Below are 24,359 nucleotides of genomic sequence, written 5' to 3'. Positions count from 1 at the left end.
TAGCATTTTAATTCTGCAGTGGGGAAAGGTCCAGACTTTTCAAAACTGTCTTTTTTTTAAAGCATTTAATGATGCGGAAGCTCAGAGTCCAATTTCATTGGCGTAGGGTAGAAGGTTAATGAAATAAACAAATTTAGCCTTTCATTCTCAAATTAAAATCAACCATCCTCCAGTGTAGCATTTGCCGCCATCCCCAACCCGCAATTTGGGAATTGCTAGCTCTTTCAGAAGCTTCAAATTAGAAGAATAGTGCTTATTGCAGATGGTTTGTTTTTTAAATAATTGCTTTGATGGCCTGAACTACTTTGAATGCTGACAGCATGTTGTAGAATACTAGAAATATCCACATATTAATTTTTAAAAAAGCATTACGTAGAGGAAGTCAACCATCCTGAAGGCCAAGTTACAAAGAGTATTTAGAGGCAGCAGTACCTTAAAAAGGTAAAGTGAGAATACTATTAGCTTTATAAAGCAAGAAACTATTTTTTTCTTTTGATGTTTCAGTGGATATGTTTTTTGTCTTGAACCATCTGCAATACTTTTTGTATTTATAAAAATGCTGGATATATTCTCCCATGGAGAACTGGGGATGTAGAATCTATATTCATAATAAGTTATCAGCAAACTGAAGACATGGTCATTAAAATCTTGATTCCAATACATTGACCACAAGGCAGGCTAACAATGCCTGCTAAAGAAAATGAGTCTTTTATATATACATAATACTATTAGCACTTTGGAGTTACATCTGCAGGGAAATGCAAACATTGAGGGGAAAATGAGAGTCCAAAATAGCTCTAGCAGCAATGTGATTAATGTTGACATTTAGATACAGGGGGAGGGGGGAATATAGTTCAGATGGAAGGTCTATATAAAAATGCACAGAATTGGCATGTAATTACATGATCCTTGAATGCCAATCCTCTTTCCCCAATACAATTAGACTAAGGATAAAACAGTAACCCAAGATATAAAGACAACAGGTTTCAAAAAAAAATTTTTTTTTTCAAACCACAAAACAAAGCTGAGGTTTTCAAAGATGTCTTGGGGCATTAACTGAAATGCATGCTAATCAGACAACATGGCTAGCTCTTTTCTCTTCTTCATTTTTCTCTTTTAAGTTCCACTGCCAGAATGGAGGGAATAGTGGAGAAAAGAAAGTGAACCTCGGAGCAAGTTTATGAAAAGTGGAAGCACGTTGCCAAGTACTGGTAAATTTAACTACAAACATCTTTTTCATCTTAATGCATTAGGCTCTTTTTAATTAACCCGAATGACAATATGCTTGGAAGTGTTCATGCTGACCTCAACATTCAATAAAAGATTAATGAAAAAATCAGCTTCAAGGGCCCTGCATCAAAGCATTCAGTACCCGAGCCAAAAAATCCATCTCAATCAGCAAAAAGTTGGTGCAGTTGAATGCAGAAGCTAGGATCATTTATGTGCAGTGCCACTAAGGGGAAGCAGAGAGCTATTCTAGGAAGGATATTAGTTGTGCAGAAAGAGAAAGAGAGAGAAAGAGAGAAGAAGCCTAGACTTCTGGGACAGAACAACTCTTGCAATGCAATATTTACAAATCTGGGGGACAGGCTGGGACCCTGCAATTCTAACTTGTTGATGGGAACCTTTTGCAAACTGAGTTGCATTCAGGAAAATTTTAAAAAAAGACTGCAATAGAAGAAGGGCTGAAAGAAGCACAGAAGGAAAATGACTGTTTTGGATAGTTTTGTAAGCTGCTGGAATTCTTTTTGTTAATTGAAGTGGCGTAAGACCCACTTAGACTCAAACAACTCTGCATTATGTACAGATATACAAAGTGCATATCTGTACTTTGGACCATATCTAATTTGCACCATGTCACTTTAGGTACATAAAATTTCAAGACACAATGAAAAGTTTAGGTTTTATGTGCAAGATAATTTTTTTTAAAAATGGGAATTAGGAATGAGAAGGAGACCCATCTTCTCAAACTGCAGCATGCTAGCTGACACAGAATTTTAAAGTCTTTTATACAATCTAAAAAAAATCCCATCTTAAAAACTGTAAATACCTTTTTTTCATATACATCTTGCCAAACAATGCCAGAAAAAAATTTGTGCTGCATAATCTCCTTTGCATCATCTGGTCCACCACCTAACCTGTTTTGGGGGGGGGGGGGGAGGGAAATCACCAACATTAATACGGTGCATTTATTTTAAATTCATTTGCTCTGAAGTGTTTCTAATGGCATATTTTCATTCACAACAAAAGTACAACTTTGCTAAGAAATAATGAAGGAAATGCAAGTTCTAACAAGCCTTAAAAAAAAATCTTTGAGGAGCTTCCTGGAAGTGTGGAACACATGCTACAAAAATTTAAAGCAAACCACAATAAATCCATGTAAACCTGACCAAAATATTCGACTGTGGCTACCCACAGACTATCAAGCTTTTGAAAATCCACTCTTCCCACATCACTGCCCTGCTGCCCCACTCACTGTGGCCTACGATCACCCCTCAAGATACAGAAGATTTTGTTCTCTATCAAGGAGAAAGACCTGAAACATCCTTTACTGTTTATTCCCCAGGGATAATGAAGAGTTTTCACAACAATCGTTTCTTTAGAAGGCAGCTATGTCCCAAACATAATTAAGAAACAGCATTGAAACAAACATAAACACTGTATTTGAAATGAAACACGTAGTACACATAGTGATTTTATGGGAAAAAGCATCTTCATTTGCTCTAAGAGTTTCTATTTCCCCATTACCTATACAATAGAGTTTCTCAAATATGTATGCATTAATTGATACACTACTAAAACTCTCGTGGTGTTTATCTGTTTGAACCCACAAATTAGTCCAAACACTGCATTATACTGCAACACTTTCTGAATCACAGTACCTAAAATCTGCTAAGGGATGTGTAAAAATCTTATTCCTATGAAATGGAAATTTCCACCATATTCAGGCCAGTTTTTATTTGTAAAGTTATGGCCATTGCAGTGTCCCTGTGGTCAGGTGATCATGATTACTGACACTCCCTGTCAGCTTCCACAAGCAAAGTCAATGGGGAAATTGGAAGAAAGTCTGCTGTTTTGCCTATCCATGATCACTTTGTTTATGTACCGTGTTTTTCGGACTATAAGATGCACTGTAGTTAAAGATGCATCGTGATTTTGAAGAGGTAAATTTTTTAGAAAAGGTTTTGCATTCTGCAGGCCTCCCAAACTCTCTGCACGCTTTGTGTGTCTGTGTGTATGTGTCTGTGTGCACGTGTAGAGTGTGTGTGGAGACTATAAGTTTGAAACTTTATCAGGGGACATAAAACAGCTAAATTATAACAAAGAACGCACATAACAGGCTTGGATATATGGAGAAATCAAAATCACAATGAATGGAATAATGGAAAACATACAGAAGACACCTGACTGGTCACTCAAGAATCTGGGAAGCGTTCAAGTCAAATGCATTAAACCTTCACCTTTGCTTTGGATCCTTCTTCAGCAAACCTGACAGAAGAGACTTTGCTTCGGGTGATAACGTACGTGGAAACCTAATCTCTTCCATTAAGATGAGCTCAAATAGTTTCTCGTGGTCCTGATTATAGAAGGGAAGACGTCCACACATCATTTCATACATGACAACTCCTAAGCCCCACCAATCCACTGCACGGCCATAGTCATTATCCTCCAGCACCTGTAGACAACGGCAAGAGTTCTGGATCAGTGGCAAGCTTTTCACCAAACAAAGTAAAATGGAATTGTTTCCTCTAACAAGTTGGCAACTTAAAAGGAAAGCCTACGGAACAGCCATCTTCAGACATGATGAAGTAAGTACATCTCACATTAGCCTGTTATATTGTCTAAGATGCCATAGCCTCCTGGAAAACTACCCACCTTCCTCTTTAAGGAAATGTCCTTCAGAAGTCTGGACTGCCCATCGTTTCCAAAGAACAACACTGATTGTGCTGGTTATCAATGATGGGTATTGCAATTTGGAGGAACCAAATTGGGGAGAGTCTGCTGTAAGACCCCTGCAGCAGACTTGTTATTTCAAGGGTTGTGATCCTCCCTCCCCATGAAAAGTTATTGAACTTCCAACTCCTACAATTTCTGTTGCCCAGGAACAATAAAAATTGGAGATCTGCAACTTCTGATCAGTTTCTAACTGTTTGTTGGCTGCTGCCTAACTTGCAAAGCCTCATTCATACTTAACAACAAGTACAACTAAAACAACATGGTCACAATGAAGATCTCAAACACAGGACACTGAAAGCATCAAGAGCAGGGATAGAACATCTTGGAAGTTTGTTCTCTACTTATTAGTGCCTGCTAACTGTTTGCTACTTTGCTTTGGGGAAAAAAAAACATTGGAACCTAGAAGATGGCCTGCAGCGAAAAACCAAAGGCTGCCAGGTATTGGATTACCCCACGCAGGTCTATTTACAGCATCTTTTGCTGTATGATTCACACCAAGCGACAGCTGGCTCTGCAGCTGCCCCATATATGTAGAAGCCCAACACAGCTGCTTCATCTGCTAGGATTCCAGGAGCCGGGCTCATCAGCCTCTAGGAGCAATCCGGGAGCAGGGAGGAGGGGTGTCACACTTCTCATGTGGGGTTGTGCAGCATGCCAGTTGACCCCTGCTCAACCAGTCACACTCTTCCCTGGGAGGACATGTCGTCTCCCTGGACAGAACTCAAATTAGGGCTAGATTTTGCTAGTGCAGGAGACACAGCACTATATCACCTTTTTTTTTGGCTGCTTACTCCTCCCTCCCAACAAGACTCAATGTATTTTACAAGGCCATTTAACAGGTTTTTTTAAAAAAATCTCATTTCTACCTAATATTCTTGGGATGGTCTACATGATTTTCTGGGATCATTTTTGAAACAAGAAATGTTCTTCCTCAGTTTTTTTTTAAATGAAAACATTGAATAGTTTGTTAAAAGGGCATACATGATCCATCAAAATAAACTATCCTAAACACTAAGCAAACAGCTACATAATTTATTTCAATGATCAGCAACAGTAGCCAGAGGGCAAGAAACCCTCTTATACATGGATATGGGGATCCATCACAAGGAAATGCAGTTTTATTAAAAGTGAATTTCCTGCACTGGTTCTATAAAAGACATTATGAAGACACACAGAGGACATCTTATAGTATAGTATCTACACTCTTCATTAATACTTCTAAATCTAGAACAATGGTTCCCAACCTTTTTTGGGCCATGCCCCATCTAAGCATCTCTAAAATCCTGATGTCCCCCCCACCCCCGGTGACATATAATTCTTACATTACTCAAAAAGTGAACTTTACTCACGTGGAGGAAGCCTAAAAGGCTATTAACTTGGTTTAAACAAGGTTCAAATTGCCCCCATTTAAAATCAAATTGTCCCCCTGTGGGGCGTGGGGCCCATATTGGAAACCACTGATCTAGAAGAACAAATACTTCAATGACCAAGACCAGCCCCGAATACACTCCTCAACATTATGTTTTAGACTTCTTACTGGCTATATGTTTAGTACATCTGGATCCTGCCAAGTTAAGGAGATTGCAGAACTATTTTGTTGAGCCTCCTAAATGGAAAGTAGGTAATGTTTTTTTTTTAATTGTGTTGATGGTATTTTTTTAAAAAGAAAGATGGTAAATGTCTTCAATATCCAAAGCCAGATTTTCTCTGAGTAATGGTCCCTTGCAGTAGCTTCAAGTAGTTAGCCTGGAAGACTATCATCAGCCTGCAAGAGTTCTCATAAGTACTAAGAACCTAAGATTTACAAAGCAAAAGCATGTTCTACATCAAGATGCTATTTTAAGCTTGTCAGTGTTTGGAAGACAAATGAAAAGGGAAAAATCTACATATGGTAGTAGGAATATTTAATGCCCTTGCATGTTTTTTAATTGGAGGAATAAATAAGGATAGGATTAAAAAAAGGTCATTTTACTTAAAATAACTGACTGGTCAAGTTGGGAGCCAACAATGCTGAACAGCTGCATGGTTGGAATTTACAAGAGGAGGCACAACAGCTGTAAACACCTTGGTGATCAATACATCTAACACATCAAAGCTGACGTGGTACAGCCGCAGCCTTCTATGTACCAAATTCCAGCATGACCCTAAAACAACTATGCAGCAACTGTACAAACAAGTTCGAAGGCCAGGTTCCAATTACAAACAGATGACAACAAGGCAAGCCTCACTTTCCACTTTTTAAAAAAGGTTAAGTGACTTCATTGATATGGGACATTTGCTAGTACATGCTCATCGGCTGGTTTGAAAGCCAACTCACTAACATGATATCTAACAGAAGTTGAACATGCCCCCCACTCCCAATGAGATATTGTTCCCAAACCCAAGTTATTTAGTACTCTTTGAAAATCCAAACATGCTCCCCATATTATCCAGGTAACTCTTTCTACATTCATGTAAACAAGCTATATTGTTAGTTCCATCTTGCAAAGTTGCACGGGGCCTATGGATTGAAATAGAGTAGCTTTTCTCTAAATGTATTTTCCCCCCAGATATGCTGGACTGTAATTCTTGTCACACTTCTTGTAATTCTTGTCAGCACAGACAGTTGTGGAGACTATGGAAGACAAGAGTTGGAGGAAAATGGAACTGGATTTGGAAAGACCAACTTCCCCAAGAGAAACCTAGAAACCATCTCAATCTTATGTGCGAGGTAACTGTGAGGGTTACTGTGAGGACCAAATGAGTACAGAAAAAAGTCACGTACAATGTCATGTTTCCCTGGGAAGAAGGATGGGATAAAAATGTACTACATAAATAATTTGGGTTAGACTACACAGCTTGCTGAATATATACACCACATGGTGTGTATATTCGCATAACTTCTGGAGTCATTAGTCACAAGGAGAAAAAGCACAAACACTTGGTTTGAACTCATGACAGAAAATTAATTTTGCTGATGTAATTCATTGCCATAATATGTATTCCCAACTGCTAAAGAGGGGCTGGTTTTTATTGTTCTTATACCTTAGTGTCCCCACTGACTCTTGTGAAATGATGGTCTATGAGTCTAAAAAAAAGACTAATTTGATTCCTGGAAATTACCAAAAGTAAACTAGATCAGTGTTTCTCCACTTCAGTAACTTTAAGATGTGTGGACTTCATACTTTCAGAGCATGCAACCTGAGGAATTATAGGAGTTGCAGTCCATCTTAATGTTACTGAAGTGCAGTAAAATAATAATAAGGTAAGGTAAAGGTTCCCCTCGCACATATGTGCTAGTCGTTCCCAACTCTGGAGGGTGGTGCTCATCTCTGTTTCAAAGCTGAAGAGCCAGCGCTGTCCGAAGACATCTCTGTGGTCATGTGGCCGGCATGACTAAACACCGAGGGAGCACGGAGCACTGTTACCTTCCCACCAAAGGTGATTCCTATTTTTCTAGTTGCATTTTTATGTGCTTCTGAACTGCTAGGTTGGCAGAAGCTGGGAGAAGTAATGGGAGCTCACTCTGTTACACAGCACTAGGGATTTGAACCGCCAACCTTTCTGATCAACAAGCTCAGTGTCTTAGCCACTGAGTCCCCTACAGAAACAATAGATTAGATTAATTCTTTGAAGGCCATTAATGTGGCATTTTCACCATTTGATCCTGCTGCAATTATAAACCTATATATTCTCATTCATTCATTCAACTCAAGAATGGCAAACATACCTAATATTCTATATTCTTTTTTCTCCATAACAACAACCCTGTGAAGTGGATTGAACAGAGGAACAGTGACTAGACAGTCACTCAACTGGCTTCCATGCCTAAAATGGGTTTAGAACTCACAGTCTCCTGGTTTCTAGGACCGCACCTTTATAACTAAACCAAACTCTCTCTACTAGTTCACAAGATTTGGACAATGCAAATTCAGAAAAGCCAAACTGAATTCTCAATAGCTTCCATTTAGCTTTCATCTACATGTCTAGGTAACAAATTTCAAATCAGATTAAGACTGATTTATTATGCTCATTAAGGCAACCCAAGTTAATCAGAGAAAGGATGCTTTCTCTGCTTTTATCCCACTCCCCAATTTTGTATTTTCTCAGATGCAAGTAAATGGCTATTCTTTTTTATGGGAAACACTAACTAAAGACACAGTGTATGAAAAGCAAAATCTGTTTTTTGTGCGTTTCAAAGTGATTAATTTATTACATTTACATCACACTATAACCCAATTAACTCTCAGCAATTCACATACAAAGGTAAAGGTTCCCCCGCACATATATATTAGTCGTTCCCAACTTGGGGTATGTGTGCTGATCTCCGTTTCTAAGCTGAAGAGCCAGTGCTGTCCGAAGATGTCTCCATGGTCATGTGGCCAGCATGACTAAACAATGAAGGCACATGGAACACTGTTACCTTCCCACTAAAGGTGGTTCCTATTTTACTACCATAAGCTCCTTCTCATGAAAAGATCATGGAAGTGCCAATTTTATTAGAGAATGTGGTCCTGACAAGAACCTGATGCCAAGCTACTGTGGACTTTATAGTTAAAATCAACATTTTACACTGCACCCAGAAGCTTCTTGGTGACCAGTGCAGGTGTAACATGCTCCCAACACCAGGTGTTAGTGAGCTCATGGACCACTGTATTCTGGACCACAGGTTCAGAAGCTTCTAAATAGTTCTGAAAAACACCCCCTTGTTACAGTTGAAACAAGGTGTGGTAAGAACATGAGATACTGCAAGTTTTTTCCTCTCATGATAGGGCTGCAACTGGCACACCAGCCAAAGCTGGGCCAAGGTCCCAGGCCATGGCATCTCCTTACTATTGAGCATATCCACAAGGACCGCAAGTCATGGACCTGCTCCTACAGGGATAGTAGTTTTCCATCTAGAGATAATTTTGGAGCAGACAGAGACCTCTTGCTAGGAAACAACTTCAGCTTGTTCTCTCCCATCCAGAAAAGTAAAGTGGCTTTCAATAAAAGAGATACTTTAGCAGAGTTAATTCCAGCCCCTAGTGTGAAGGCAACATACAAAGCAGAATTCATGAACACTCACAACACTTATGGTACTTGACTTTTATACAGTAATATTTTGGGAAATATCTTAGCATCTATTTTTGATTAAGGAAAATCTCTTGGGATAATATGAATATAATATAAAAGATACCTCTGGGGCAAGGTATTCTGGTGTGCCACAGAAAGTCTTCATTGTTGCTCCATCCTTGATCCCTTCTTTACATAACCCAAAGTCTGTTATCTTTATGTGTCCATCTTTATCCAGCATCAAGTTTTCCAACTTAAATAAAAAACATATAAAAACATTAGACATGAAATCATCCGGATAAGTACTGAGAATCTTCAACATATTTGTAAAAGAATCTTTAATACGCTTGTAAAAAAAGTGTCCTAAAATGATGTTTTTTGAAAGAACTGCTACAAATCTTACACTTACACTTTTAAGTGTTCATTACTGTAACACTAATGTTCCTCCATGTCCAATGATTCTGAGCAGCCTTCCATATTAGTATCAGAAAATTAAAACCAAAATCATATGACTATGGGGTTGACGCCTGATTTCAGAAGTTGTTTGCCACTGCCTGCTTCCTAAGGCTGAGAGTGTGTGACTGGCTCAAGGTCACCCAGATGGCTTTATGCTTAAAGTGGGATTAGAACTCTTGATCTCCACGTTTGTAGCCTGATGCCTTAACCACTATACCAAACTGATTCTCACAGCCTTACTCATTTCCAATGTCTTCTGAAAACTCATGCTTTTATGGCTGTCCAAAACTGTGGTAACCAGAAGTTGGACTGGATATTTGTTGTAAATTATAATCTCTCCACAGTAATTTTTATTTATTTATTTATCTTTCATACTTCTACACTGCTCATCTCATCTACCTGGCTTTTTTAAAGCCATTTTAAACATCACTATGATAACATTATGGCAGCTTTTTTCAACAGATATTCTCTGGCGTTTTAGGGGAGTCTGGGAATTGCAATTCCAAAACATCTGAAGATATCAGATTGATGATGATTTTATCAAGAAAACCAATGTTATCTCCATACTTGCTTGATCCTGTATTTTTGATTGGGAGCCACTCAAGAGTTTTTTACAAGCTGGGTGGATACATAAATGTTTTGAATAAATAAATAAATGTTGCAGATATGGGATTTGGAGATTAGAAGAATAGTGATCTACTGTTGTATAAATCCGTCAAGAAATTAGGATTGGATGGAGAATTTTCTGGATTATGTTATAGAGGACTAATCACCCAAGGCATCGGCTATCCATGCTTACATCCCCTGCTTCAAAGCTGCTGAAATAGAGAATCAGGACTGCATTATTTCCTTCAGAATGATGAATAATGGAGAGTAACCCTTTGCTAATTTTTCTCTCTCCCAGAATAAACAAATCCTCATGCAAATAGTAGCTATTTAAGATGGGGAAAACAGGGAGAATGATAATGGAAATAGCATGGAGGGATAAGTATTCCAATTACACCATTCTTTACATGTGGGAGTGGGAGAGGAATGAAATGTCAAATAATTTCCACTGTCTCACCTATATGTTGTATAAGAGCAACCCAGGCATATATTCTAGGAAATAGAGTTTTATAAAGTATTGATTCATTGGGAGTCATTGGAAAAAATATCTTTAGGATAATGTAACTGCTCTAACTCTAACTGTCCAGTGTCACTAGGAGTCAGGCAGCACCAAAATGTAATAAATAATAATAATGATTGCTATACTTTTTGGAGTATAAGACACACTCACCCCCAACAAAAAAGAGGATGGAAATGTTGGTGCGTCTCATATACTGAATACAGCCATTTTTGGACTCCCGAAATCCCGCCCTGAGGGTCCATTTACAGCAAAAATGACACGCGCAGAGGGTTTGGAAGGCCTGCAAAGTGCTCCAGTAGGCTGGGGAGAGCAAAAACATCTGGGGGTTTGAGAGACCAAACACAGAGGGTTTGGGAGGCCTGCAGAGTGCTCCTGAGTGATGGAGAGAGCAAAAACAGCACTCCTGGGAGGTTTGGGAGACCAAAAATGTTTGCAAAAAATAGGACACACAGAAGGCTTGGGAGGCCTGCAGAGTGCTCCTGGGGAATGAAGAAAGCAAAAAAACCAAATGAGTGGATGCCAAAAAGTATTTTTTCTTGTTTTTCTCTTCAAAATCTTGGTGTGTCTTATACTCCGGTGTGTCTTATATAGTCCGAAAAATATGGTATATATGTTACTAGCCTTGCATAAATTTAGAAGAGGATTCCTTCTTCCTTTCAGATAGGGAGGGCTTATTTTTTGAAAGATAATGCATGCTATTTTGACTTTTTTTAAAAATTCTAGAAAAATACAATGACCAATCATCTCTGTACTATCAACAAAACCTTTTATCAATGCCTTCATTTAACCATCAGGAATCGGGCTCAACTCAACTTAGGAGTCTTTTCCTTTAACCATGGTTGCCTATTCAGACTGGCTGCAATTCTTCAGAGTTTTGAATGGAGAAATGTCCCTCCTATCAGTGTTTACCTGAATTTATTAGGCTTAATATAGAACAGCACTTTATAAAAGGAGGGGAGCTGTAAGCGATATTAAAAATGTGATCAATGAAATGTGATCATCCAATACCATCTGGCCTTGGATGAGGCCAAATTTAAAAGTTCAGAGCGCTTTGATTTATTCATTCTGAGGATGATTTTCAATTTAGCTTCTTTAAAATGGTGTTTTGTACTGCGACTGTATTGTACAAATGAAGACCTCCAAGATCCCTTCCAACTCTCTTATTCTGTATTCAGCAAATGCATTTAAACGTTGATTTTGTATTGGTTTTCAGTACAAACTGAAAAAAAGAACATACATAGAGGTGTTTCTAAAACTGAATGCGATTTTTGACATGTGAGGAGAGAAGCCCTGCCTTATGCAGAGATGGGGAATCATTGATCAAACTAGCATTTTTAAAACAGATTTAGCACTACTCCACCTCCAATCTACATACCTTTAAGTCTCTATATACCACATTTTTCTCTGAATGTAGGTAGTCCAATGCAGATACAATTTCAGCTCCATAGAACCGGGCACGATCTTCAGAAAAAACACGTTCTCGTGATAGATGGAAAAATAGCTGGAAAGACAAATAGCTCCATATCAAAAGAAATTTATGCAATGTCTATAAAGGGAAGTCAGTAAAAATAATTAACATGCATAGCTTATTTCATGTTTCTGCTTGGCATATTTCCTTCTGGTTTTGTTAGGTCTTTTGTTAGATTTTTTTAAAAGCACTGTTGTATGTGTTATAATAGAGTCTAGTGCAGTGGTTCCCAACCTTTTTTTGGCCATGCCCCACCTAAGCATCTCTAAAATCCTGAATCCCCCCCCACCCCCGGTGACATATAATTCTTACTTTACTCAAAAAGTGAGCTCTACTCATGCAGAGGAAGCCTAAAAGGCCATCCATTAACTTGGCTTAAACAAGGTTCACATTGCCCCCATTAAAAATCAAATTGTCCCCATCCTGGGGTCCACGTTTGGAACCACTGGTCTGGTGATTAAGGCTAGAAACTGGGAAAGTGTGAATTCTAGTCCTGCATTAGGCATCAAAGCTGTCTCAATGGCTTTGGGCCAGTCACTCTCTTTGAGCCCAACCACTTCAAGAAAATAGGAGGAAAAATGAGTGCCAGCTATACTCAACCCTGACTTATTTGTCAAAATAATAAAGGTGGGATATTAATACATAAATTTATGACAAAAATGCCAAGGAGTAAAACTGCCTCCTTATACACACAACGCTTCTGCTCTATCATTAATTAAAGGCCTGTTCTTTGCAAGCTTTTTTAAAAAGTTAATAGACAAACTGAGAAGTTTTCCAACCATTAAAAAGACATCACTTAATAGCATTTGATTTTGAGGAACATGATCCTTACCTCCCCTCCATTAGCATATTCCATAACAAAACACAAACGGTCATGCGTCTGAAAAGAATATTTCAATGCCTATAAAAAAGTAGACAAAAATCTTACTTTTACATCATCTGTTATGCTTTATAACCAACCAGGAGTTTACTGGAGTTGGACCTGTGCCCTGAAACTTCACAAATCGCATCTGCTGTAACAGGAAATGATGAATCCCTCTCTACTGAATAAACCCCTGCCCCTTTCTAAAGGGAACACTTTCAGTATACACTATGAATATTCTTGTTTTAATTGCAAATTTCCTCTTTCTTTTCTCTTGCTTTTTATGCATATTCCTCATGGCACAGTCTTTTAGACTGTATTGAACAATACAATGCAATACAATAGCCAAACTGAAATAGCAAAATTTGTAGAAGAGTTTGCAATGCAACAGAACAGTTGTCAACTAAGATTGCTGTTTATATTGGAATGAAACAACTTTAACAATATTCAATAGTGTTCAATATTCTCCCTAATTTAACGTTTACCTCTGATGATTGTTACATGCATATTATCAAATAATGGAATAATGGTAGCAGTTGTAATAAAAGTAAAGTATATAATAAAGGAAAAATGAAATAAAGTAGACATTACTTTATTTAGGTTGGACATGTCTTACAATTCAGTAACGACATTCAGCTAAGCTTGAAAAGTGAAGGTAAGATAGATACAAGAAAGATGCTGGAGTATTTCATAATACTGAAGATTATTCCCAATTCTGTTTCCAAAATTGTGCACCAAGAAGACATCCTAACTATGATACTTATTATTTATTTATTCACATTTATATAGATGTTATTGAGTCTTTAATTACTGTTAATGTGCTTTTAATGATTTTTGTTGTATGATTCTGATTTTTTTGTACTTTTCTATGAGCTCAGAGTGATGTGTGTGAGACTGGTGGTTATATAAATTGAGCGAATAAATACACAAATGAAAGAGCTCTACTATATCTGATCTAAAGCTCCATCTAGCAAATGTTTTCCCTTCCACTAATGATTCATTCCCAGCAACCAGAAATGCATTGCTTCTGAATGGGAAGCCCCCAAGTGGTGATGCCTCCACTCATCATGCAGACTTTTGCAGCGCAAAGAGTGCCAGCTTGGTTTGACATGCTCTCTATTTCGTTTTGCTTGGGCTGCAGCCCAGAAGTTACAGCTGGGGTTTCAAAGCCAGAGAAGGAGTCACAACGTTGGCCTTAGATAAAAATAAACATATCCATAAATAATAATGGATTGTATAAGACAGCATTTTCTGGATCCAGAACAAGAACTCTCCCCCTCCCAAAGCTCTGGCAAGTCTTGCTGAAGATCCATTAGTTGATCATGAATCACCTGGTTCTCTTAATGAAAGTAGGATAAAGGACTTTGTATTACAAAAGTTAAGGAAGTCAAAAGTACCGCGGATCCAAACTTTTCACTTGTTTATTTACTTTGCTTTCTATGCTTCTCAATTCCTATTTGCGCTGAAGTAACAGAACATACGATTAAAACCAAACTAAGACAAATACATGTGTTAATCTGATGTGCAGGAGTAATAACAAACTTTTAGATTCAAACTTGTGGTGGGTTCCAGATCCGGTTGCAACCAGTACGGTGCAACAGGGCCGGGCGTCCACCACATGCACAGGTGCGGTAGCACATGCGTACTTACCACCCACGATGGCTCTGCAACACTCCAGCTGCTTGCCGGAGTGTTGCACAGGCGCCAAACGCTCAGTGCACGGAAGCCCCAATTGGCTCATATACAGGTAAGGACAGCGGGCGAGCAGGCCCTCCGGAGCACCGTACTGGAACAGTACCTGTTGCTCCCAGCAGGCACCGGTACACCTGTACCGGGGCATACCGGTCGTATCCCACCATGATTCAAACGCTCTCCTGAGGAATCATGTTTTCATTGCTCGTTGGAAGAAAATTAAGGGAAGGTGATCCAAATGTCTAGGGTCACATGTTTCACAAGAGGGAGGTATGATTACATGGCTGACCTTCCAAGCAGCTGTAGCAACCTGAGTTACCATATGCTGAACCAGCTGAAGGTTCTGCATAGTCTTCAGGACAGCCCTATATGCCATGAGTTGCACATACACTGGGTGACAAAAGAGTCTGAGCAAGCTGGGAAGACAAGAAAGGGGAGCTTTCTTTTCCCTATAATTAGGGTAAATTCTGCAACAATATTTACCAGGTGATCAAGCACAACTACAAGATTAGTTCTCAGACCTAAGGAGACCAGTGAGGAATTAAGGACTTTTGAAATGAAAAGGGATAGGCAGAAGATGATTTTTTTTCATAGTAATTAGCCTCAATCAAAAATGATTTTTAAAAAACAAACATGTTTTGGAATACCCTATTAGAAGTGTGTTCCCAAATAAATAACACTAGAGAAATGTTGGTATCTCTGAAAAATTGCTTACATGGTATTTGGGTTGACTGCAAGCATCCTGCTATTTTCCACAGAAGGCTGGAAAACAAATGTGTTCGTAAGGAAATGCATGCCTGGAAGAGTATGAAGATGACAAGATATGATGCTGCCTACTGACTTGTTTGGATTCAGAAAGGGTTGGACTAATTCACAAAAGTCATAAAGACCAATGGCTATTAGACTTGATGGCTGGTTGTCTCCCTCTGAAGGCCACCTGTAGGGAGAAATATGGGCTTCCTTGTGCGGTTGGTTAGCCACTGTGAGAACAGAATGCTGGACTTGATGGATCACAGGTCCAACCCACCAGAGAACTGCTGATGTTATGTTCTAAACTTCTGCCAGGTTACATATTTTATAAGCTTATTTACAAGGCTGTACTAAAAAAAAATGCCTCTGATACTAGACATACTATTCAATCAACATGATGGGCAGGCACTAATTGCTTTATCTAACATTTTCCAAGTCCTAGAACTACTAAGTCCCCATCTGTACCTCTTTGGATGACCAAAATAATTGTGTGCGCGCAGACATGTAACCATGCATGCACATTGAGTAAAGTTCTTTCCCTTACAATTGGCATCATAAAGCACTATTTGCTCACAAATTGACTCTAAATTGTACTGCATAAACTGGATTAGGTTGCTTATCATATTTGGAGAAAATTTGAAAATCCAATTTGGAGAAACACATGCCAATCTGCTTTTGTTAGTGAGAACAAACACAGAGGTAACCATCATTTCTCATTCATAAGAGACTTTAAAAAAATTTCAGAAAGAATGCTTACTGTTAAAAATGGATGCCTAGAATTCTGCAAAACCCGGTTTTCTGTCAGAGTATGTGCTACTTCATCCTGCAGGACAACCGAAATAGTAAAGAATATGTGACAATTCAATTTTACTCATTAAAAACTACTTTTGACAGAAGAATGAATAAAACAGCCTTTCTAAATGTCCTAGAAAATGAAGCAGAGCATTTAAAAGCCAGTTTATATAATACAGGTGAGAATAATGTGGAATCCTTCCAGACTGCATCTCAGAAAATCATCAATTTGGAAAGGGCCATTTAGGTCCCTGAGTCCAATCTTCTGCTCAGCTCAGAAACCCAAATTCAAGCATCTCTGCCAGATGGCTCTCCATCCTCCTCAATCACTCTCAAAATAACTGGCATCACTGCTGAAGGTTACTGCTACTGTCAGAAGACATTTTTTGTGCCTTACAGTAACATAAAACTATTATTATATGTTTTGCACTCTGAAGTGTTGAAGGTCATGAACTGTGCAAACATCTTGTCAGAAAATGGAAAACCAGCATTTATGCCCTGACCTCAGACTATTCAGACCTTTTAATCTCTCTTTCCTGGACTCTATTACTAGTATCCTGATTGTCTTCATAGTAGTTCCCTTAACCTTTTTTCCAGTTTGTCTGAATCCCTAAAGTGTGGTGCCAGAACTAGAGAGAATACACCAGGGGTAGGAACTGACCAGTACATAAAGTGAAACTATGATTTCCCATTCTTTAGAAACTATAGTTCTGTTGATGTACCTTAAAACCTCATTTGTCTTTTTGTAGCCGCAACTTGTGGCTGTTTCATACTCAGTTTGCACTCAACTACTACTTTCAAATATTTCAAAAGTAATATTGCTAAGCCAGATGCCCTGAATTCTGTTCTCCTGCAACCTATTTCCTGTTTTCTAAGTGAGGAAACTTGCATTTGCTTCTAGCAAATGTCTATGGAGATTCTATCTTGCTTCTATCAAGTTTTATTTTATGAGCTTGAGCCCAATTCTGTAAGATCATTTGAATTTTATTTCTGCCTTCTAAAGCATCAGCTGCTATTCCACAAACCTGGTAAGACTTCCTTCCCCCTCTTCATCCAAATAATCAATAAAATCCTGTGGAGTGCAGAAACATGGCTGAACTAGTGTAGCTCACTTGATATTTCAATTGCCCAGCTGATGAGAACCCTGGGTAGTATGATGTTTGATACAGTATCCACTTAACTGTCACGTCATTTAGCTTACACTTAGTCTGCACTAGCTCGCTAATCAGTATATTATGCTTTGTCAGATTCTTTGCTGAAATCAAAATACATTACATCTCCTGCCATTCCTTGTCATTGACTTGGCTGGCTAGGATTGATGGGAGCTGGAGTTCAATGCCTGGAAGGGCACACATTCACCATAATATAATTAACTTATATTTCAAGGACAAATATTTTTAACCTATGTGATATGGCCAATTTTAGCCAAAATGTTAGGAAAAGCGCTAACATCAGGAAGTTTCTTCAAAAAAAGATTACGATAAATCAGATGTTGTCTGTCTCTCTCTACTGATCTAGGCAACATGGGTGGGTTTCCAATTAGATTTGATAACCACAGATCAATTCAGGTTGAACAAACTATTTGTTTATTTGGGGAATTGATATTGCAGCCTATTCGCATATGGCAACTCAAGGCGGCTTACAGAATATAAAACCTTATATAAAAACAACAAAACTAATAAAAGAAGAGTCATATAATAAATTAATATAGTAAAATCGCCCCCTGCTCCGGTGACAGCACCTCATTCAAGCCATTTAATGGGCTCCATCCTGCTCTGGGTTCCCCAGGCCCACTGGCAGAACCAAGTCTTCAGTGCCTTCTGGAAGAGCATTAGAGTGGGGGCCATTCTAATCTCTGGGGGAATGATGTTCCAGAGAGAGGGGGCCACCATGGAGAAGGTGCTTCTTATGGGTTCCACCAGGTGTATCTCCCTAAGGGATGGGACCTGCAACATTCCCTGCTTCCCCGCTCTAATGGGTTGGGTAGATGTGACCGGCAAGAGACTGTCCCTCAACTATAGTTGTCTAACTCACGTATAATGCCAATCCATAAAGTATGGGTTACAAACCACTGCAGTTGGGTTCAGATTTCATCCAGAACCAGACCAAAAACAACTACACTGACTTAATTTTATGTATGAAGTTTGCTCAAATTGACAATTTCAGCTTTTATTAATTGACTGGCTTCAGTTACAGTGTTCTGCAACATGTTTTCAAAGAACAGAACAGATTCTCACATCCCAATGTTATTTCCCGATTCTTTTAATTGCCAAATATAATTGCACAAAACATAGCTTGTCTAGCTCTGATATTAAGGCTTGTACAGCTAGTACTAATCTGTGGCTTCATGTCATATTAGGGGAAAAAACAGTGATGAAATTAAAAAATTTCCTTACCAATTCTGTGGGCGTGGCTTGGTGGTAGGGTCATGTGACTGGGTGGACATGGCCAACTTTTAAAAAACTTTTAAAAGCATTTTTTAACTACCAGTTCTCCCGGTAATGCTAAAAAAAGTAAATAAAAAAGTTCAGGCGGTCAGCTGTGTAACAATCAGCTGTGCCGCACAATTGTCGGAACTTTAAAAAAAAAACTTTTTAAAGCATTTTTTTATAGCGGTTCAGGTGAACCGGTAGCATTTCACCCCTGGGAAAAAATGATCTCAATTCTCTGAGAATTTAATTCATAAATGAGATGAAATGCACCTTGAGGTTCAAAAACCTCAAGTTTGAAAAAAAGAAAACAGTCCTGACATATTCAGCATCCCTAATGTTCTAGAAGGGTAAACCACAACAATCTTACCTTTGCAACAATTACTTCCTTCTTCAAAATTTTCATGGCATAATAGCGTCCAGTTGCTTTCTCTTTCACCAGAATGACCTTTCCAAAAGTACCTTTTCCCAGGAGCTTAAGGTACTCAAATTCATTCATTGTCTGTCGAAGACAGGTTTAAAATGTTATAGGCCAATTAAACAGTAAATGAAGGAAAATAACTGACAACTTAGATCAACTAGTTCTCTTATCACATGAATCCAGGATTTTCAAAAGAAGAATAAATCATAGTGGCTGAGTTTGCACGTTATGCTAAAAACCAAAAATAAACTGAACAAATTAAGGTTTAAAAAGATGAATTAATCCAGATACTCTATGCATTCACGTAGAGATATAAAGAAATACCTTACTAACTGTATCCCAGAATTATCTAAATGAACAACTATTTCAATGTATGTCACTATCTAAGGCAATGTTTGTCAACTTCAGCAATTTTAAGCTGTGTGGACTTTTAATTTCCAGAATGCTGCTGGCTGGGGAATTCTGGGAGTTGAAGTTCATATAGTCTGAATTTGCCAAGTTTGCGAAACATTGCCCTAAGTAAATGAATTAAACTTTCCTATTTGCTACAGTAAGTACAACAAATTTAGTACCCTGGATAAGCTTGTTAAGATTATAACTTAACAATAGCAATAGCACTTACAATTATATACCACTCCATGTGCTTTAGAGCAGTTTCTGAGAAGTTTACAAATGTGAACCTATTGCCTTCAACAATCTAAGTCCTCATTTTACTGACCTTGGAAGGATGGAAGGCTGAGTCAACCCTGAGCCAATCAGGTTTGAAATACTTCATTCTAACTACTGTGCCACCAGGGCTCTTTAATTTATATTTAATTTATATTAAGCTATACCTGCCTTACAGTCTAAAATGCAGATATGGTTAAATATAATTCAATTTCCAGCCTTCTAGATATTTCCCTGCCTGTTGTAAAATTCTATTAGAAAGCACTGTATCCAACCATATAATTTGTCCCTCACCTCTACAAGGGCTTGGCACTACCCCTCGGAAAATGTTAAACTCCTTTAACTTTTGAAGAAGAAACTCATCTAAAGTTACCCCAGGCATTCCTGCAGCAGTTTCTAAACCCCAACCAACACAGCTATTGCTTAGGGATAGTAAATGCTGAAATCAAAATAACTTGAAGAACACAAAGCTACAAAAGATATTCAAATTGATGGTCTCTCAATTTGATGGTCTTTAGATGCATTGGAGACTACGTGAGAATTTTAGAAACTGGCAGGTACCATATTGAAAAAGGCAGCTTATGACACTGAAGGACATGTGGATTTACATGAGTGTGTGTGACTGAAAAATAATACTTACTACTTTGTGTTTTGGTTTTGTCATTGAAATTTCCATTTCTTCAGCACCTGAATTATCACTGGGCGAACCAGATCGAAAATCCATGCTTTCTTCCTCTTGCTTCTTAAGGCTGTCTGCTACTGTTTGGATGGCTTTTGTCCATTCTTCCCTAAGAAAATATAAAAATTATTTCATTGTGATGTGTGATTTTGGAAAAGAGTAGGGGGAAATGCAAAGCTTACTTCCAAGCTTACTTTCCAAAAAATAATTGGGCTTCAATCATATTTGGAATGTTAGAAAACAGGAATAGAAATACTGTTAGGAACCACCATTTTCCTTCCTAAGATATTTTAAATTCTGGTCTGGAGTAAAATGTGTTCTTCTGGTTATTATATAGGACAGTAGGACACCTGGTTGGTAACAGATGACAGAAATTTCAGTCCAACATTCTTGAAAGCTATTTTTTGGGAGAGGTAGAAATACTAGACCAGTGAAGATGAACCTTTTATCCACTGAGTGCCCAAATTGCATGCATCCATGCCCAAACTGAAAGGTGTATGCACGCAAATGTGTGCATGTGCGAACATGAGCACATGCATACATGCACACATGTGCAGCAGAGACCCAAAGCCCAGCTAGCTGGTGGGAGGAAGGCATCCCAACACTGGCAGCGCAGCAAGATCTTTTTCTTCCGTGAGCTTCTGTTTCATCGTTTGCAGGGAAACAAAAGCTCACGGAAAGAACGCCACGAAGATCTGACCTGGGGCGATGGCGTTAGCAGAGAGCGTTCTGTGTGCCACCTCTGGCACGCGTGCCATAGGTTCGCCATCACGGTACTAGACTATGTTGTGTATACATGCAATGCACACTTTTATTAGTGATGCACAATTGCAAGCAGTTCCTTCTATAATACAAGAGTTCTTTATTCCCCCCCAACCTAGTCTGATAAAAGTGAATTTCATGGGAAATGAGACTAAAGCCCACAGCACCAAACCAATAAAAAGGGAAGCATTTGAGAAGATGGAGCTCTCTAATAATGCTGAACATTTACATCTGCTTTTGCAAGTTGTTTTTGTATTTAAGACTGAAGGAAACATACCGCTCCTCTGGAGTCTCCACATGAAATGTTCTTTCAATTACTGTGGTCCACTGGAGGCATCTGATGATGAATGTGTTTGGTTTAGGTCTCTCTGTCTTCATCAACTGGCACTCTAGCACAGATTGAGGGAAGAAAGTCATGGTACGTAAGCAGGTTTAAATAATCATTTGTCTTTATTCTTATCAGCAAACAGTTGTGATTAATCAGGCATAGAAATCTCTGTAAGTACCGTATTTTTCGAAGTATAAGACGCACCAAGGTTTTGAAGAGGCATTTTTTAAAAAAAAGTAGGTAGGTAGATAGAGGATAGAGAGGGAGAGAAAAAGAGAGAAATACAGTAGGTAGGTAGGGAGAGAGAGAGAGTAGTTAGGTAGGTAGGTAGATAAAAGGATAGAGAGAAAGAGAGCGAGAGCGCGAGAAAGAAATACAGTAGGTAGGTAGGGAGAGGAATAGAGAGAGAAATAGAAATAGTGTAGGTAAGTAGGTAGAGGGATAGAGAGAGAGAAATAGAAAGAGATAGAGATATATATATATATATATAGTAGATACGTAGGGAGAGAGAGAGAGAGTAGGTAGGTTGGTAGGTAGAGGGATAGAGAGAGAAATAGAGTGAGGGGGAGAGAAATACAGCAAATAGGTAGGGAGAGAGAGTGTGTAGGTAGTACATAGATAGATAGAGGGGGGGGAGAGAGAGAAATACAGTAGATAGGTAGGGAGAGAGAGAATAGATAGGTTGGTAGGTAGATGTTTCCAGGTGTATTTATCCATGTGCTAGAGAGTGAAATCGCTGACAATCTGCAGCACCTAAGACTTTGTTTTTGCAGGCACAGCACTTGATTAATGTAATTCTCATCAATCAGTTAAAGAGCTTTCCAAAAGGGGGAAAAAAAGTTTTTGCACTCTGCAAACCTCCCCAAAATGACCCATTTTTCGCAAAAACAGGCCTGTTTTTTTAAAAGGCATGAATAGCCTTGGGGGGGCCTTGGGAGTGCTCCTGGTGGGCTGGGGGGGGGGAATGAGCAAAAAATTGTTTTTTTGCAAAAACTGGCTCATTTTGTGTCAAAAAATTGTATGCATAGCCTTATGGAGGCTTATAGAGTGCTTCTGGGGGCTGGGAAGGCAAAAAATGGCCCGGTTTTTGCTCATTTCTGCCCTCCCCAGCCTCCAGGAGCTCTCTGAAAGCCTCCATAAGGGTATGCATGGCCATTTTGGTGAAAGGGGTGGGGCTTCGTGAGACAAAAAATGCTATATTTGATGTATAAGACGCACCCAGATTTTCAGGCTCTTTTTTGAGGAAAAAAGGTGCATCTTATACTCTGAAAAATACAGCAGTTCTTCAAGAAAGAGACTAACAGAACAGATTAAAGTGGGACTTCACTTAAAGTGGCTGCCTTATGATACGGAAAGCCATCAGCACTTTCGCCTGGCCCCAAATCAAAATGATATGTTGTGCTCATTTCACTAAGCATATAAAAATTAAAGAGTATGAAAAAAGCGTTCCTATTTCTGACCATTTAGTATAGGTAGACCGTGTATAATTGACATATCATAAATTTTAGTTCTTATTTATTATTTTGTACTAGAATTTATAATTGTACATTTACTGAGTGTTTTTATTTGTTCTGGTCTCTGGTCTATGACTGTAATAAACTAAATTGAATTGAATATTTCTGACCAAAATAAATAGCTCGCCAAATAAGCCACCTGACTTTGTAAAACGCACAACTGCCTTCACGTAACTTAAATCCTGCACGAAGAACTGATTTCAGCTCATTGGCATTTTTATACTGCACCTTTTACAGCTTTCCTAATTCACCCTTACTCTACTACATGTAGTGCTTGAGTTACAAACAATGCCTGCAGGGCATGGAGAGGCCCAGGGAAAGAGAGTGCAGTATGTGTACTCTATATGTATGTGTAAACTCAGGAAGGCCTAGGAACAGTGTGGTGTGCAAAAAGGCAGCAGGGGAAGGGGAGACTAACCACAGTGGACTTGTGATTTTCCCTGTTGGGCTTCTCCATTGATTTTGCTTATGAAAAGCCAGCAGGGAAGATCACAAATGGCAATTGTATGACTGTGGAATGCTGCAACCAGTGTAAGTGTGAGCTGGTTGCCAAGCACCTGTATGATGATGACATGACTCTGGGAATGCTGCAACAGCCAGAACCCCAAGGCTGGCTGCAAGTATCCCTTATTCAGCACATGGCTGATAAATGGAAGGTCGGTGAGCGAAGGCTACTTGTAATCAGATGAAGAGGAAGCAACAAGAAGATGACCATTTCACTGAAATGTCATCTTCTAATACCATTCTGGTTTCACTCTTAAATGGCTGTATGAAGTTCAAGAGCTAAAAGAGCCTCTTTTAAATTTAAATACCAAATGCCAAAGCAGATCTGCTTACTGAAGTCCAAGTGTTAATAATGGGGATATAAACATAGTCTACTATCAAGAGAATGTAGCACATTTCAGTTGTAACCATTAGATTTTTGGTTGCTTTTGTGTTTATACTCTGGTATTATTAAGGCAGCAACTCAAAGTTCAGGCTTCCTTTTAAAACTAAAAGCTTCCAATTTGCACACTTACAATAAGATTAAGTATTCATCATCACTGGCTGAATTTTTTCCCCTCTGTCTTCTCTTTCTCTCTTTCTACGCTGCTGCATTTGAGGCCATATATTTATGCAAATTTCCTTTGCTTTTTTCTAATGAAATGAAGACTTAGGTCTTCATTCAAAGCGCACCAAAGATACTCTGTATCCTACTGAAAGAATTCAAGTAGATTTAAAAGGAAAGGGTGCATTACATGACTAAAGAAAATAAGTTTTACCAAGAGAAGTATACATTTTTAGGCGAGGAAATGTCACTGTTTATATTTGTCTTAATTCTGTGGTCATGGGCATCACTTTTTAAACTGAACCCAAATTCATAAAACAATTCTACCAGAGTAGATAACCTGGCATTATCCAGACCATTAGGAATATAACTTCA

General features: G+C 38.7%; 1 protein-coding gene across 3 annotated transcripts in view; it reads right to left on the bottom strand.

The window, feature by feature from the left end:
• AKT1 (AKT serine/threonine kinase 1) overlaps nt 1-24,359 on the bottom strand; it is a 100,114-nt gene that overhangs the window by 7,011 nt on the left and 68,744 nt on the right. For all 3 annotated transcript variants that reach the window (XM_087727113.1, XM_087727106.1, XM_087727120.1), the window contains exons 4-12: nt 21,372-21,483; nt 20,294-20,441; nt 18,937-19,068; nt 16,103-16,168; nt 12,874-12,942; nt 11,949-12,074; nt 9,116-9,244; nt 3,462-3,676; nt 2,051-2,138 (exon numbers count right to left, since the gene is read on the bottom strand). In XM_087727113.1, the coding sequence (XP_087583239.1) occupies nt 2,051-2,138; nt 3,462-3,676; nt 9,116-9,244; nt 11,949-12,074; nt 12,874-12,942; nt 16,103-16,168; nt 18,937-19,068; nt 20,294-20,441; nt 21,372-21,483 (1,085 nt within the window). The remainder of the gene's footprint in view (nt 1-2,050; nt 2,139-3,461; nt 3,677-9,115; nt 9,245-11,948; nt 12,075-12,873; nt 12,943-16,102; nt 16,169-18,936; nt 19,069-20,293; nt 20,442-21,371; nt 21,484-24,359) is intronic.

Source organism: Thamnophis sirtalis, unplaced genomic scaffold, assembly GCF_051295495.1.
Source record: "Thamnophis sirtalis isolate CommonGarterSnake01/CBP01778 unplaced genomic scaffold, rThaSir2_p1.2 scaffold_1, whole genome shotgun sequence".
NCBI lineage: Eukaryota > Metazoa > Chordata > Lepidosauria > Squamata > Natricidae > Thamnophis > Thamnophis sirtalis.
The sequence above is the reverse complement of the archived record's forward strand: the minus strand, read 5'-3'. Positions and strand labels throughout refer to the sequence as shown.